Genomic DNA, 17,979 nt, shown 5'->3' with positions numbered 1-17,979 from the left:
TCCGCGAGACTCTACTAAACCCGCTCATGACTTGTGAGACATATTAACCTAGGCTCTAATAATAACTTGTCACGACCCCAAAACCATCCCGGTCATGATGGCGCCTATCATGGTACTAGGCAAGCCGACAAACTAAAAAAACTAATCAACATTTCCAATCTTAAAATGAAATCAAGCTATTTATAAATAAGCCTTCAAGAAGTAATTAGATCAAAACAACAATGCGAAAAGAAAGCCCGACATCGGGGTGTCACTAGTCATGAGCATCTACTACAACTGTCTGACAACATCAAGACCAACATGGCCAGGAAAATCACAAAGATACACTAAGGAAGAATAAGGAGGGAGAAAAAAATAGGGCTGGGATCGCCAGACAGCTACCTTGCTATCTCCGATGAACCTGCTACTGAGTAATCAACACCCGCCACTGGGTTTAGAAATACCTGAATCTACACACAAGGTGTAGGGAGTAATGTGAGTACACCAACTCAGTAAGTAATAAAAGTAAATAAAGACTGAGCATAAGAAATCACATAATCCATGCCATAGCACCACAGTGGGTACAATATGCTTCCAAAACAGGATACAAATTAAATCATCTTGTTAACTCCAATTTCAGTAAAATTCTTTGAAAAATATCTTTCTGACAGTTTCAATAGAGGTTCAATGTAGTTTATAGTGAAAGTGATAAAAATCGTAATCGGCCCCTCGGGCAAAACATAGTCCGTATGCAACCCCTCGGGCAAACATAACTCATAAATAGCCCATCGGGCTATCAGTTCGGTCACTCATATACATCTCATAACTTAAAAATCTAAGTGGAAATAACAAAACCAAATCAATAATTTAATTCCAAACATCTCGTAAAAACTCCATTTTCAATGAAAGTTGTTCAAAATATTTGGTTAACATTTTCAATAGAGGCTTAGTATAAAGATGATTGAAAATAGTAATTTAACCAACATATTTAATAGAGACTCACTTTAAGGAGGAGTAAAAACAGTAATTTCACAAAACAAGTCCCTTGGGCAAATCATCACTCGTATGTATGTATATATAGCCCCTCGGGCAAGCCTCTCAGTCACTCATGACTCAACTCTTCATCAATAAGCACTCATACTCAGCGGCGTGCAGCCCGATCTATATATCGCTACGGCGTGCAACACGATCCATGTATATAGTAGACTACGCTCACTGGGGGTGTTCAGACTCCGGAGGGGCTCCTACAGCCCAAGCGCTATATCGCTGTGGCATGCAGCCCGATCCAATATCGCTGCAAGCGTGCAGCCCGATCCATATATCGCTGCAGCGTGCAGCTCGATCCATATATATATATATATATATATATATATATATATATCTATTTCGCTGTAGCGTGCAGCCCAATCCATAAATATATAATCCTCACAACTGGGCCCTCGGCCTCTCTCAGTCATCAACCTCACAATAAGACCCTCGGCCTCACCCAGTCATTAGCCTCACAAGCCACTCGGGCTATCAGTAAAATAGGGTACTCAGCCCAAAATATCATTTTATGCACAACACATAGTAAATAAGACTGAGTTATGAAATCAGCAAAATGTAGCATGACTGAGTGTAGATATTAAACCAAAACAGTGAGAAAAACAGTAGTAAAAAGCCCATAAGGGTCCAAAATAGTTGGCATAAGGCCCAAATATGGCATTCAGCCCAAAACATAGTAATATTTTCCAAAACACAATGATACCAAATAATTTTCAATTAAATATATGACTTAACAGTCGCACGGGATGGGCCAAGTCATAATTTCCAACAGGGCACGACCCTACGCTTGTCATCTATGTGTCACCTCAGAGTAGCATCACCAAGTGAAATCCGGGGTTTCATACCGTCAGGACAAGATTTACAATCATTACGTACCTTAAACCGGTCCAAACTCTAGCCCGTGAAGCCTTTGCCTCTCGAATCGGCCTCCAAATGCTTCAAATCTAACCAAAATCAGTATATTAACATCAATATGCGCTAAAGAAACAAAGCCCAAGCGAAAATTATCAGATTACATAAAAAATACCGAAATTGGCCAAACTCGACCCCCGTGCCCACGTCTCAAAATCCGATAAAAATCACAAAATCCAACAACCCATTCAACCACGAGTCCAACCATACCAAAATTACTAAATTCCGATAAAAATTCGGTCTCCAAATCTTCAAATAGTATTTTCAAAACCCTAGGTACAAATCCCCAATTTACACCTAAAAAACATGTAATCTAGTCGGATTATTCGATGATAATTCAATATTATGGAGTAGAAATGATCACAAGTGACTTACCTCAAGATTTCCCATGACTTCTCGCTCAAAAATCACCCCAAGCTGCATTCTTTTCATCCAAAAATGTGGGAATGAGCTAAAAAAACGAGATAGCTCAATAAAACACAATTCGGGTCGCTAAGAGCCCCCTTCCCGTCGCTACAAGTTCCAAATCTGGTCGCTAAAGGTGCGCACCAGATCCTGTTGCACCAGCAATATTTATTTTCACTAAAAAGGCTCTAACTCCACCATACAAACCTGGAATTTGATGATTCTTGTTCTATGAGTCACAAATAATAATACAAACATAACCCTTCAATCGAAACTCAATTCGGAGCTCATTTGCTCAGTGCGATACCCATTTGCTTACTCCTATAATTCATTATCAAAATTTCGGAAGTCTCGAAATTAAATTTCAATCTCTAGAACTAAAAATGGACCTTTGGATCATTACATGCTTATGCTCAAAACGGCAAAATCTTCCAAAACTTATTTGAGCCTTATGGGACCCCAGCCAAGTATACTAACAAGTCCCATAATATGACACAAACTTAGTTGATGCCTCAAATTACATAAAAAAATGCTAAAATCGTGAATCACACCCCAATTCAAGCTTAATGAAACTAAGAGCTTCCAACATCTATATTTGATGCCGAAACCTATCAAATCAAGTCTGATTAACCTCAAATTTTGCACACAAGTCACAAATGACACTACAAACCTATTCTAACTTCCAGAATTCCATTCCGACCCAGATATCAAAATTTCCACTGCCGATCGAGAAACACCAAATTTTCAATTTTGCCAATTCAAGCCTAATTTTACCACGGACCTCCAAATCATATTCCGGACGCGTTCCGAAGTCCAAAATCACCTAAAGGAGCTAACCAAATCATATAAAATCCAAATCCAAGATTTAATACTAAAAAGTCAAAACTTAGTCAAATCTTTCAAATTTAAAGCTTCAAGCTGGAATTGTTCTTCCAAGTCTTTTCCGATTATCTTGAAAACCAAAACCGACGATTTACGTAATATATAATACATCATACGGGGATAGTCATGCCCGAGAACTGGCGAGCAAAGTGCAAATGCTCAAACAACCGGTTGTGTCGTTACATATTCTCTGTCCATGTGTTTAGAAAGAATGTTCATTATTTATATCCATTATTTCTTGGTTGTTTTTTGGTTTTTCCTCTGTTAATGTAAATCTTATGAGTTGCACAGTTTATATTAGATGAGTATTTTTTGATTTAATCTCGTCGCTGCTTCATTGAGGTTAGCCTTGATACTTACTGAGTACATAGGGTCGATTGTACTCATATTACATTTTTGCACCTTGCGTGCAGATTTTGGTGCTGAGCTGTTGTGAAAGGCGAAGGCTAGCATTGAAGATGTACTCGTATTCCAATTGCAAGCTACCATTTTGCTTATGGTAGTTTAAGCATTATATTTCTATTTATGTATATTCCAATTAGATGATGTATTCTCTTTACACTAACGTTGAACTTCTTAATCTTAGTGACTCATGACTTATACCACCATTTTTTTGGGATAATTTATATTAATATTCACGTACTTATCTTTAGTTTTGAGTTGTGTTTATGCTGGTTGGCTTATATAGCGGGTTGCGTTAGATGATGGGATTTGGTCATGACAGAAGGCTTTGAAAAGCCCCTGAAAATTGTGAGTATTGACTTAACGGAACAACCTTGATGCCTCAAACGGGGGTGGAAACGAGTGACTGGTGATGAGTATAACAACTCGATCGGTCATTTTGTGTTATAGCATCTCGTTCCATGATTTGGGCCTTACCATATGTCCATTTGGTGTTTTATAGCTTGCGGTTCTGAGTGATTTTGATCCCAAGAGATTTGGAAGTGATATGGAACACTTCTTAAATGGAAACTCTAAGTTGTGAGAGTTGACCATAGTTTGTGTTAGTTTGTATGAGTCCACCAAACAGTAGAGTACCTGGTCCTCTTCTAGATTCTACTGAGAATGCTAATAAACTGTAAGTAAATGAGACAAGAGATTTTTACGTGGAAAAATCCCGCACAAGGAGACCAAAAACCACGACCTACACCTGTAGGCTTTCAACTTCACTAACTTGTAAAAACCTATTACAAGCCACTTTGCAATGACTCCATTACAATGAATTCAACTCAACTAACTTATGGTACTATTACCACAAGCCACTTTGTGACTCCCTAGTTACAAAGACTTTCACTAACTTGTGATTCTCTCACCACAAGCCACTTTGTCACTCTACAGTTACAAAGGTTTTTTCTTATAACTAGACCTAGTCACAACATAAACTCAAAGAGTTTACGGATTTTACAAGAAGATTCCTAATCAACACTTCCAGCTAAGCAATTTAGGAAATACAATGAGTACAATAACAAAGTTACAACTCAACTAAGGACAACAAAATATTGACTTTAGGAACTGGTCCGTAGTAGCGTTCAACTTTGTTCTTCAAGCTCGTGAGAATTGATTTCTCTATTTTTGCAAAAGGCTTGAATAAGAAACTGAAACATTCAAGTGATGTTTTAATATCAACTCATTGTTGGTACACTTTGATCACATCACTTGAAATGATGTGAGCACTTAGTTGGTCAAGGAATGAGTGGGCACTGGAAACAGTGCAGTGCGGCAGAAACAGTGCAGGCAGTCACTTCTTTTCCAGCTATGTCCAATTGACTTTGTACTGCTATGAAAGAACCACAAGGGTATCAGGTCCTTGTTTGGTTTCCTAGCTCCTGAAGCTGTAGCAGTTCACATTTAGCCGGAATCCGTTAAACTTGCAGTATAGTCCAAATGGGTCAGGTTCCTTATCTGTTCTTAATAGTAAGTTTGTTAGATCATCAAAACATAAGGCAATGACATTTAAAACCTATTAATTTCCCCTTTTCTGATGATGACAAACTTAACATCAATAACATGGATTTAGAGCAGTGAGAACCAGATTAAGTAACAGGAGAACACAAGTTTCACAATTAGTTCCCCCTGACTTTATGCCTTCCTTATTTCTCATTTTTAACTACTACACATTTTTGAGAACCATATTAGCTAAAAGTTTCACAATTAGTCCCCCTGAATTTATTCCCCCTTTTGGCATCATTAAAAAGGCACAGACAGATAAACAACATAAAGAAATCTAGCCGAGCTAACTCATGCCACATATGTGCACACAACATGATAGAGAAGAGAAACATAGAAATGAAGCATTGAGATAATAAAAGAGGATATATTTGATATTGATGAAAATTTTATATGCCTTTGCTTAAAAAGCAAAGGCAACATTGGGCTGTTAAGACGAGAGCAATACTGTTTCATCCCAACCACATCAAAAAAAGAAAACAAAACATCTGCCAAACAAAAAACAAAAAAATAAATATATTTCCAGAAACTGGTCACTGAAGGGGTACTTAGGGGGCACTAGGAGTAAAGGGCTTGGAAGCTGCAGCAAGTGTTTGGAGAACAAGGTCTATTTGGGCATTGGCCGATTTTTTCTCATTGAGCAGTTCTGCTTTCAGGTTCTCTACTTGTGCCCTGAGATCAACATTCTCCTTTTTCAATCGAGCTACTTCATCATTTGATGCCGGAACCCCTTGGGCTTGCTGACCTTCCAGGATAGCATTCTTGGCCTTCAACCGACGAATTTCCTCAGCTACGCTGTTTTGAGCATTAATAAGCCGTGAGACGGTTGATGTACTTCCTACCCCCCATTCTTTTCTATGCACTCGCATTCTTCCAAAGTGGCATGTGAAAAGTCTGCTTCTTAGTCTCCACCTTGCCTGGCCCCAATGGCACTTCAAAGAATTTAAACATTTGTGTAAGCACAAACCCGTAAGGAAGGCCATGATTACCATCTTTGAAGGTGGCAACCTTTTTCATGTGTTCAATCATAATAGCAGGCATACTCACAGGAGTAAAGTTATCCAGTTGCTCCATCAAGAATAGGTCAGACTTAGAAGTCACTGACCTCCTCTCAGCTCGAGGTAATAGAATATTGTTTACTAATTCGAATAGTAGCTGATAGATAGGGAGTAGCACTTTCTTATGGATCTAGTCCCCCTTCTAGTTTGCATTGTCTTTTACCATGACATTTCTGAAGTTAAACTGACACACATCCTTTACACTGGACACACCAGCCGTAGGAACTTTAAGAATCTCTCCAAGAAACTTTACATCGAACACGATGTCCACTCCATTCACCACAGCACAGGTATAGTCTGTCTCAATGGGAAAGAGGCTAGCAAAAAATCTTTGTGCCTCATCCTCATATACCTTAGGTGCATCTATTTGGAATAGATGCGCCCATCATTGAAATTCGACCATTTCAAGAATTTGTCGCATACCAGCCATCTCAGAGATTGCTGGGTCAAAAGTACGACCCAACAGAACTTTTTGGTGCCTCAGGCGTTCTGAGCCAAGGTTGACTTCACTTCTCATCCTCTTGATAGAACCAGGTTCCTGAACAATTTTAAACTTGTTTTTTCCGGACTTCTCACCACTTAATTTCCCTTTTCCTTTGGATTTGAGTAACACATCCTCATCAGACATTGAGAACTCACTCACCACCTTCTGCAACTTGGAGCTAGAGGTTGACCCCTTCTCTATTGAAGCATGCTGCTTCTTTTTCTGAGACCATCTAACCAGTGAACCAGGTTCATCTGGGGTTTCCTCTTCCACCTCTACCATAGGAATCCCTTTATCACTTACAGGCACACCATCTTTCACCAGCTTCCTTTGTTTTTTACTACTTTTTCTGCTCTTTTGAAGGGCAAAGTCGTAGGCCTCCTTAGCTTGGAACCTGGTAGTATGTCATTTGGTGGAGAACTCAGGAGTGGATACAGCTCTCCACTTAATTATGAATGCATCATAAGCCACATTATCTAGGTCCTCCTCATCAGTGGACCTCATCTCAGGTACCTGTATTTCCAAGGGCACAACATCAAATGTAGGAGCAGAACTGTCATGGGAATGAGAACCTTGACCTGGATCCTTCGGAGAGGGATCGGGTTCCTCATGTGAGGGCCTAGTAGCTTTTGCTAGCGCAACGCCTTCAATAGTTACAATAGCCCCTTCATCCCCCACACCTTGTACCTCATTTTTCTTAGAGATGATCTCATACAGTATACTATCAGCAGACACCACAAAGACGGTTACAACATTCTCTTCCTCAATTGGCACTACTACCACCACAGAGTAGGTAGCAACATTGGCAGAACTCTTTGTGACCTCAGGATTTTGACTCTGTTCTCCACTTGGTCTTTGACTAGTGGGATTCTTAGAAGATGGAGAGAACGGATCAACAATTTTAGGGGTTTCTAAAATATAGAGAAACGGAGAATTTAGGTGAGGTGTGATTTTAGCAGGAAGAGTAAAAGTGGGTTAAGGAAGGCTCAGTAGAGACGGAAGTCTCCATGGGTTTATCAGTAGCAGGTACGACTGAGTCAGGGAGGTTGGAGTTTGTCTCAGCCATTGAAAAAATGGTATGAAAATGCTTTGGGAAGTTCTAATGGAGGACTTATGGTTAGGGAGAACAGAAAAGGGTTTTTTATGAGGAGAGGATAATTATGAAAAGAGAGGAATATGCACCGGTTCTGAAATGACGATTGGTCCTGGAGAAGTGCAACATTTCAGATGGAGATGGAACGATTTGAAGTGAAGAGACGTGACAGCAGGATCTGAAAAGTTGAATGACATGGCAGTTGTTTTTACCTTTTTAAGACGTGTATTAAAGTATGCACAGAACTACTAACCTTTGGTACAAGAACCAGGTTCTTGACCTGTTATTTGAAAATATTAATCCTCGTTTATCATCCATGCACTGCATCTACAGCTTCTATACTCATCATACGTGTTTACCTGCAACGGTATAAAAGTGAATTAGATAGGGACAGAAAACACTTTTAGCCAATTTTTCTTGAAGATGTTTTTTCATAGCCAAATAATGAGGAATCAGGTTCTCAGTTGGGCTTTAAAAGCCCCAACTTCACTCTATTTCTTTCAAAATGTTCCCTACTTAGTGACTTGGTAAAGATGTCTGCAATTTGATCTTCTGTTCTACAGAACTTCATGCATATCAATCCTTTCTCCACATTGTCCCTCAGAAAGTGATGCCTCACATTAATATGCTTGGTCCTTTTGTGTTGAACTGGATTCTTGGCCATGTTGAGTGCACTTGTGTTATCACATAGAAGAGGCACACTCTCAGTGACTACCCCAAAGTCCTCCAATTGCTGCTTGATCCACAAAAGTTGTGCATAGCAGGATACTGCGGCTACATATTCTGCATCAGCTGTTGAAAGAGCCACTGAATTTTGCTTTCTTATGCCCCAAGAGATGAGACATGAACCTAGGAAATGAGCCATTCCAGAAGTGCTCTTCCTGTCTATAAGATAACTTGCATAGTCTATATCAGCATATCCATTGAGGTTAAAATTGTCACCTGTGGGATAGTAAAAGACAAGGTCCTATGTTCCTTTAAGATATCTCAGAATTCTTTTGGCTGCCTTCAAATGAGATTCCTTGGGATTTGATTGAAACCTTGCACATAGCCCCACACCGAAGACAATATCAGGTCTACTGGTGGTAAGATAGAGAAGAGACCCAATAATGCCTCTATACATAGTTTGATTCATAGGAGACCTAACTTCATCCATGTCCAATCGAGTGGCCATAGCAATGGGAGTGTCTATCACCTTTGATGCTTCCATGTCAAACCTCTTCAAGAGCTCCCTGATGTATTTTTGCTGACAAATGAATGTACCCTTTAGGGCTGTTTTACTTGAAGACCCAAGAAGAAGTTCAGTTCCCCCATCATACTCATTTCAAACTCACTTCCCATGAGTTTTGAAAAATCCTCACATAGAGAATCAATTGTTGCCCCAAAAATGATATCATCAACATAGACCTGAACAATGAGCAGGTTCCTTCTCCGTTTCTTTAGAAATAGGGTGTTGTCAATTTTCCCTCTTTTAAAGCCATTTTCTATGAGGAACTTTGACAGCCTTTCATACCGAGCTCGAGGAGCCTGCTTCAACTCGTACAATGCTTTGTCCAGTTTAAAAACATATTCAGGGTGTTCATGACATTCAAATCCTGGAGGTTGCTTCACATAGACTTCTTCCTTAAGATATCCATTCAAAAATGCACTTTTGACATCCATTTGGAACAAGGTGAATTCCATATGAGATGCAAAAGCGATTAGAATTCTAATAGCTTCCATGCGAGCGACCAGAGAAAATGTTTCATCATAGTCAATCCCTTCCTCCTGATTGTAGCCTTGAACCACTAGCCTGGCCTTGTTCCTTGTGGTAATTCCATGTTCATCAAGCTTGTTTCTGAATACCTACCTGGTTCCTATAATGGTTTGATCTGAGGGTCTAGGTACCAGGTGCCAAACATTGTTCCTCTCAAACTGATGTAACTCGTCTTGCATGGCAGTGATCCAATCTACATCTTTCAAAGATTCCTTGATATTCTTGGGTTCTATCTGGGAGAGAAAAGCTAAGAAGGCAAGTGAATTTTTGTCTCTTGACCTGGTTTGTACTCTGGGGTCTAGAGGAATAATGATGCTATCCATTGGATGAGAGCTTTGGTGTATCCAATTAGACGTCTGAGGTTCATTTTGAGAAGATGTGGGTGCGTTTGGCTGGTTTTCCAACATTCTTCTCTCAGGTGCTAGTGGAGTTCCCTGAACTATATCAACCACTCTTTCTTCAGCTTCAGTGGTTGTAATTGAAGTACTTGGTTCCATTGGAGATGAGCCAGTATTGTCTTCACTCAGCTCTTTTACCTGACTCATCATATCTGCCTTTCCGTTTGTCATGTCAAGGACTTCACCAGGGACCAGTAAGGGTTCTCTATCTTGATCTTCTTTAGCACTCTTTTCACAGGATGGATAAGACTCATCAAAAATAACATGAACACTTTACTCAACACATTGAGTCCGCTTATTATATATCTGGTAAGCCTTACTTTGAGAAGAGTAACCCAGAAATATTCCTTCGTCACTCTTGACGTCGAATTTACCAAGCTGATCCTTTCCACTGTTGAGAACATATCATTTGCACCCAAATGTTCTTAGGTGAGTTAGCTTGGATTTTATTCCATTCAACAATTCATAGGAGGTTTTGTTCAGAAGTGATCTGATCATGCACCTGTTCACCAAGTAGCAGGCAGTGTTGACAACTTCAGCCCAGAAGTTCTTTGCAATTCCACTATCGATTAGCATTGTTCTTTCCATCTCTTCCAGAGTTTTGTTCTTCCTTTATACTACTCTATTTTGCTGGGGAGTTCTGGGAGATGAGAAGTTGTGAGTGATGCCATTTTTATTGCAGAACCCATCAAATTTGACATTGTAAAATTCTGTCCCATGATCTGAACTAATGCATGCAACTCTAGACTCCATCTTCACCTGAATTTTCTTCACAAAAGCCACAAACACCTCAACGGTTTCATATTTAGTTTTGAGAAATAGAGTCCATGTGAATCTGGAGTAGTCATCCACTATCACAAAAATGTATCTTTTTCCTCCTCTGCTTTGCACTCTCATAGGGCCACACAGATCCATATGCAAAACCTCTAGTGGCTTTGAGGTGCTCATATCCTTTTTAGACTTAAAGTAGGACTTCATATGTTTTCCTCTAGTATAGGCATCACAGACCTTTTGCACTTTGAATTTTGACATGGGTAGACCATGGACCAGGTCCTTCTGGATTAGTTTGTTCAGAAGAGAAAAACTTGCATAGCCTAGTCTTCTGTGTCATAGTTCAGCATCATCATCAACAACTTTCAGACAACTCAGATCACCACTTTGTAAGGACTCAAAAGTAGCAATATAGATGTTTTTGTATCTTTTGGCCGCAAGTACCACTTCACCAGTTACTAGATAAGTAATGTACATATCTTGGACAATAATTCCACCTTGTTTCCCTTATCGCAGATCTGAGAGACACTCAAGAGACTGTACTTAAGGCCATTGACATAGTACACTTTTTCAATAGAATGAGTGTGTGACTTTCCGACTTTTCTAACTCCAAGAATGTATCCCTTTTTCCCATTACCAAAGGATACACTCCCTCCTTGCAGGGCTTTTAGTGAAAGAAAGTCCATGGTGTTTTCAGTCATGTGCTTTGAACACCCACTATCCATGAACCATTGTTGACTGCTTCCTTTAACTGTTCCCTGCACAAGAAGGTCAGGAGTTAGTTTTAGAAACCCAAGAAAGTTTGGATCCCTTGTAGTAGGAAAAATGGTGAATAAGAGTTCTCTTAGTCCATGCAGGTAATGTGTGCATTTTGTGAGAGGAACCTGGTCCTTCTTTTGTAGTCATATTTTTAGCAAACACTTTGTTTTTCTGAACAGATTGAACCCTGGCCTGACAATTTTCTTTAAAGTGCTCATTGTTTCCACAATGGGTACAAGTGCAGTTATCAGAAATAGTGACGTACTTGCTGTGAGGGTTGTAGGGAGTTTCTCTCTTTGGAACCCTATTTCCTGCCTGTTTCCACCATTATTAGTATATATGGCAGTGGTAGCTTCTGAGGACCAAGTCCACTTTAGGAACTTTTCAAGATCATTTTTTACTCTTTCCAAATTAGTTTGGAGGTTCTTGTTTTTCTCAATTTCAGCACACATCCTAGTTCTCACAGCTTTCAACTCATTTTTAAGCCTAATATGTTCCAAACTACTATCTCTTTTCCTTTTCCAGAATTTCCAGATTTTGACTTAGTCCCTGGTCTCTCTATTGTTTCCCTTAGGTCTTCAATTACTCCCAGGAAATTATTTCTTTTTTATTTGAATTTTTCAATGGTTTCCTTATGGTCAATAACTACAACCACTAAGTCATCTCTAGTTTGTTTAGCTTCTTCTAGTTCTATGGATAAGGAATACCTATCCTCCACAAGACTATGATAAGCATCAATCAATACACTAGCTAAAGACATGGGTTTCTTAGGAGAGTAGGATTTCAGATTTCTCTGAACATTCCTGAAATTTACCTCCTTGTTGTCATCATCTTCATTATCATCATCTGATTTGGCCATCAAAGCAAAAGTTGAGTCAAATTCATTTTCCTCTCCTTCAACTGCCATCATGGAACTATCACCAGTATCAGTTTCATCTTCAGATTCACCAGAGGAATATCCCCATGCTGCAATAGCCTGTTTCATCACATTGTCAGCATATCTTTTTCTTTTGAAGTCCTTGAAAGGAACTGGGTTCCTCTTAGCTGCCTTTTCAGAGTTTTTCTTGGAGAATTCTTGCTTCAAGAGAGGACAACCTTTGATGAAGTGTCCAGGCTTTCCGCACTTATGACAGAGATCATAGTTTTTTGGTTTGCTAGAGCTGCCCCCTTTTAGCATTTCTCCATTTCTTCAGACCATCTTCTGAAACTTTTTGTTTAAGTAAGCCATGTCAACGTCTTTATCACTTGAGTCATTGCTATCAGCTTTGAAAACCAGGTTCTTGTCTTTCTTTGGTTCTCTTCTTTCACTATCTATATTCCTCTTCATCTCGTAGGTCTTCAGATTTCCAATAAGCTTTTCTGTGGTCAGCTCCTGCAAGTCCTTTCATTCAGTATTAGCATTCACCTTGCTTTCCCATGTGCTAGGCAGAATACTGAGGATTTTCCTCACTAGCTTATTTCTAGGAATGGTTTCGCCAAGTGAGTGTAACTCATTTATGATGGAAGTGAATCTTGTGTACATATCTTGAATAGATTCATCGTCCTTCATCCTGAAGAGTTCATACTCGGTGGTGAGCATATCGATCTTAGACTGTTTTACTTGGGTAGTTCCCTCATGAGCTGTTTGCAAAGCTTCCCATATCTCCTTAGCAGTGTCGCAAGTGAAAATTCTATTATATTCTTTAGGTCCTATTCCGCACACCAGAATCTTCTTGGCACAAAAATTCTTCTCCACAGCTTTCCTGTCTGCGTTAGTGTATTCTTTACTAGTTTTTGTCATTGAAAATGGGAGTTCTTCCAGTACCTTTGTTGGAACATAAGGATCATCACATATGATATCCCATATCTCAGAATCTTTAGCCATGATAAAATTATGCATTCTTGTTTTCCACCACCCATAGTATTGTCCATTGAACCTGGGTGGTCGATATATAGATTGACCTTCTTCAAAATTTGGTGAAGCAGCCATAAGGATCCTTCCTAGGTGTTAGCCTAATAGGAGGAACCTGCTCTGATACCAATTGTTAGTTTGTATGAGTCCACCAAACAGTAGAGTACCTGGTTCTCTGCTAGATTCTGCTGAGAATGCTAATAAACTGTAAGTAAATGAGACGAGGGATTTTTACATGGAAAAATCCCACGCAAGGGGACCAAAAACCACAACCTACACCTGTAGGCTTTCAACTTCACTAACTTGTAAAAACCTATTACAAGCCACTTTGTAGTGACTCCATTACAAAGAATTCAACTCAACTAACTTGTGGTACTCTTACCACAAGCCACTTTGTGCCTCCCTAGTTACAAAGACTTTCACTAACTTGTGATTCTCTCACCACAAGCCACTTTGTCACTCTACAGTTACAAAGGCTTTTGCTTATGACTAGACCTAGTCACAACATAAATTCAAAGAGTTTATGGATTTTACAAGAAGATTCCTAATCAACGCTTCTAGCTAAGCAATTTAGGAAATACAATGAGTACAATAACAAAGTTATAACTCAACTAAGGACAACAAAATACTAACTTTAGGAACTGGTCCGTAGTAGCGTTCAACTTTGTTCTTCAAGATCGTGAGAATTGATTTCTCTGTTTTATGCAAAAGACTTGAATAAGAAACTAAAACATTCAAGTGATGTTTTAATATCAACTCATTATTAGTCCAGCTGTGTCCAATTGACTTTGTACTGCTATGAGGGAACCACAAGGGTATCAGGTCCTTGTTTGGTTTCCTAGCTCCTGAAGCTGTAGCAGTTCTCATGTGACCTATCCTCATGGTACTTCCGAAGCATGGAGATGTGAAATGCCGGAAGTATCCCTGCTAGGCCAGGAGGCATGCAAGCCTATAAGCAACCTCTCTAGCCCTCTCCAAAATATCAAACAGGCCAATAAACATCGAGGTCAACTTGCCCTTCTTCCCAAATCGCATCACACCCTTCATAGACGATATTCAGAGAAGAGCCTTCTCATGTTCCATGTAAGACAAATCTCGAACTTTCCGGTCCGCGTACCTCTTTTGCCTAGACCGTGCTATACGAAGTCATGCCTGAATCACCTTAACCTTCTCCAAAGCATCATGAACTAAATCAGTGCTCAATAATCTAGCCTTACCGGGCTTAAACCAACCAGCCATCGAACAACAATGCCTCGCATATAAAGCCTCGTACGGAGCCATCTGGATGCTCAACTGATAGATGTTATTGTAGGTGAACTTGCCAGAGGTAAAAACTAGTCCCACTGACCCCTTAAATCCATATATCATGTCTGCAACATGTCCTCCAAAATCTAAATAGTGCACTCGGACTGTCCGTCCATCTGATGATGAAACGCAGAACTCAGCTCGACCTGTATGTCCAACTAATGCTACACAACTCTCCAAAAATTTTATGTGAACTGAGTGCCCTGGTAAAAATGACAAAAATAGGCACTCCGTGCAAACAGATAATATCCCAGATGTAAATATGAGTCAACCACTCCGAATAATAGGATTTCATCACCAGAATGAAGTGTGTAGATGTAGTCAACCAGTCCACAATAACCCAAACAATGTCATATTTCCTCAAGGTCCGTGATAAGCCTACCACAGAATCCATAGTGATGCGCTCCCACTTCCACTCAACCCACCTAGTTTTTGATGCTTGTACTTCACCTGTTGATAATTCAAACACCGGGAAACATAACTGACAATATCTTTCTTCATCCTCGTCCACCAATAATGTTGTTTCAGGTTACGGTGCATCTTTGTAACACCTGGATGAATGGAATAACGTGAACCGTGATCAACTCTCTCAACCCATCATTGTCGAAACAAAAATTCAAACCTGAAGCCGCATATCACCATCATCTCCAATCACAACCTCCTTAGAACCACCCCGATGCACCGTGTCTTTTAACACCAACAAGTGAGGATCATCAAACTGGTGAACCTTGATATGCTCCAAAAATAATGATTGTGCTACAATGATAACCCATCTAGGCTCCAAAACATCCAAACTCACAAATCGATTGGCCAAAGCCTAAACATACATGGCCTATCTACTTCCGGTAAATATGCCAAACTACCCATGCTCTTTGCCTTCCTACTTAATGCATCAGCCACTATATTAGCTTTGCCCGGATGATATAATATGGTAATATCATAGTCCTTCAATAACTCTAACCATCTTCATTGTCGCAAATTAAGGTCCTTCTGCTTGAACAGGTCTTACTCGGATGGTCGGTGTTGACCTAACATAGAACACCGTATAGATAGTGACTCCAAATCTTCAGTGCGTGAACAATGGCTACCAACCATAAATCATGCATAGGGTAATTCTTATCATGAACCTTCAACTGACGATATGCTTAGGCAAACACCCTACCGTCCTACATCAATACCGCTCCAAGCCCAATACGCGATGCATTACAATACATAGTTTAAGATACCGAATCGGTAGGCAACACTAACACTGAGGCTGTAGTCAATGCAATTTTGAGCTTCTAGAAGCTCACTTCACACTCGTCGGACCATCTGAAAAGAGCACCTTTCTAGGTCAACTTGGTCAATGGGGTTGAGATAGATGAAAACCCCTCCACAAAGTGGCGATAATAACCCGCCAAGCCCAAGAAGCTTCGAATCACTATAGCTGAAGTAGGTGTAGGCCAATTATTGACTCAATCTTCTTAGGATCCACTTTAATACCTACGAAAGACACAACATGCCTAAAAAGTCAACCAATTCTAACCAGAACTCAAACTTCGAAAATTTGGCATATAACTAACGATCCTTAAAAGTCTAAAATACGATCATTAGGTGCCACTCATGCTCCTCTCGACTGCGGGAGTAAACCAAAATATCATCAAGGAAGATGATCACAAAGATATCCCGATAAGGCTTGAACACCCGGTTCATCAAATCCACAAAGGTTTATAGGGAATTAGTCAAGCCAAACGGTATCACCAAGAAGTTATAATGACCATATCGAGTCCGAAAAGTTGTCTTAGGGACATTTGATGCCCTAATCTTCACCTGATGGTAGCCAAACCTCAAATCAATCTTAGAAAACACCTTGGAACCCTAAAGTTAGTCAAATAAGTCATCAATCCTCAGCAAAGGATACTTGTTCTTGATAGTGGACTATCGATAATCTATACACATCCTCATCGACCCATCCTTTTTGTTCAAAAACAACACTGGTACACCCCAAGGCTAGACACTAGGTCTAATGAATCCTTTGTCAAGAAAATCTTGCAACTGCTCCTTCAGTTCTTTCAACTCAACTAGATAATATGGTATGGTGGAATAAAAATAGGTTGAGTGCCTGAAACCAAATTTACGCAAAAGTCGATATCCCTATCGGGTGGCATACCAGACAAATTTGTATGAAAAACCTTGGGGAACTCACTCACAATCAGAACCAAATCCATGGAAGGAACCTCGACAATAGAATCACAGATATAAGCCAAATACGCCAAACACACCTTCTCGACCATACGCTGAGCCTTCAAATAGGAAACTACCCTACTAGTGGAGTGACCAAGAGTCCCTCTCCACTCTAATCGAGGCAACCTCAGAGGCTAATATCATAGTCTTGGCATGAAAATCCAACATAGCATGGTACCGGGATAACCAATCTATACCAAGAATAACCTCAAAATCTACCATATCCAACAACAAAAGATCAACTACAATATTATAGCCCCCAATAGTGACCAAACAAGAGTGATAGACACGATCTACCATAACACATAGACATGAGCACCTAGAGAATTATGAGACTGGATGACACATACAAATGAGTATAACCCAGATCAAATAAAACTAATGGATCTCTATGACAGATCGAAACAATACTTGTGATAACTGCATCGGACGACTCTACCTCGGGCCTAGATAGAAATGCATAGTAATAAGGCTAAGCCCCACCAATCAGACCTCTACCATAGTTAACTCTATAGCAGTGGTCCACTAAGAGGAGCTAAAGGTGCACTAATACTAGCTGCTCAGAATGGGATCCATACGCACTATGACGACGTAAAGGACCACAAGATACCTGAAGTGCTGATTGAACTGGCCTAATTGGATGGCCTCTATCAAATGAACCCATGCTTTTAGATAAGGGACCATTGAAACCACGAATTATGAGGCCTTTTCTTAGATATCGCCTCTCTACTCTGGCCATAAATCCTCTCAATCTTCCTAGCAATCTTCACAACCCGAGTAAAAGAAATATCATCCTCTGTCTCTCTATCCATCAGTAGCTTGATACCATATGTAAGATCATCTATAAACCTCTACACCCTCTCCCTCTCAGTAGGGATCAATATAGTTGCATGTCATGTTAAATCTACGAATCTGGTCTCATACTAGTAACAGTCATGCTACCCTGCTGAAGGCGCTCAAACTGACTGATAAAGTCCTCTATCTAAGTGAAAGGAATAAACTTCTCTACGAATAGCTGTGAGAACTGAGCCTAAGTGAGAGGAGGTGAACCTGCTGGCCTGCCCTAAATATA

The 17,979-nt window shown here is 39.9% G+C and overlaps 1 protein-coding gene across 1 annotated transcript; it reads right to left on the bottom strand.

Annotated features, from left to right (window-relative positions):
- Positions 1-10,570: 10,570 nt before the first annotated feature.
- Positions 10,571-11,940, bottom strand: LOC138868680 (uncharacterized). The gene is made up of 3 exons (XM_070146246.1): positions 11,686-11,940; positions 11,227-11,487; positions 10,571-11,014 (listed from the first exon to the last, which is right to left on the bottom strand). The coding sequence occupies exons 1-3, from the start codon at positions 11,938-11,940 to the stop codon at positions 10,571-10,573; spliced, it is 960 nt and encodes a 319-aa protein (XP_070002347.1).
- Between the last annotated feature and the right edge of the window lie 6,039 nt (positions 11,941-17,979).

Source organism: Nicotiana sylvestris, chromosome 5, assembly GCF_000393655.2.
Source record: "Nicotiana sylvestris chromosome 5, ASM39365v2, whole genome shotgun sequence".
Taxonomy (NCBI): Eukaryota; Viridiplantae; Streptophyta; class Magnoliopsida; order Solanales; family Solanaceae; genus Nicotiana; species Nicotiana sylvestris.
The sequence above is the reverse complement of the archived record's forward strand: the minus strand, read 5'-3'. Positions and strand labels throughout refer to the sequence as shown.

What these genes read in the sequence shown, in the direction of transcription:
- LOC138868680 (XM_070146246.1), bottom strand. Translation starts at nt 11,940, where the DNA reads ATGTGTGCTGAAATTGAGAAAAACAAGAACCTCCAAACTAATTTGGAA. An exon ending in TGAGCACTTTAAAGAAAATT is followed by an intron (nt 11,488 to 11,685) that starts GTCAGGCCAGGG and finishes CTTCTTGTGCAG; the next exon opens with GGAACAGTTAAAGGAAGCAG. An exon ending in TCTGCGATAAGGGAAACAAG is followed by an intron (nt 11,015 to 11,226) that starts GTGGAATTATTG and finishes AAACTAATCCAG; the next exon opens with AAGGACCTGGTCCATGGTCT.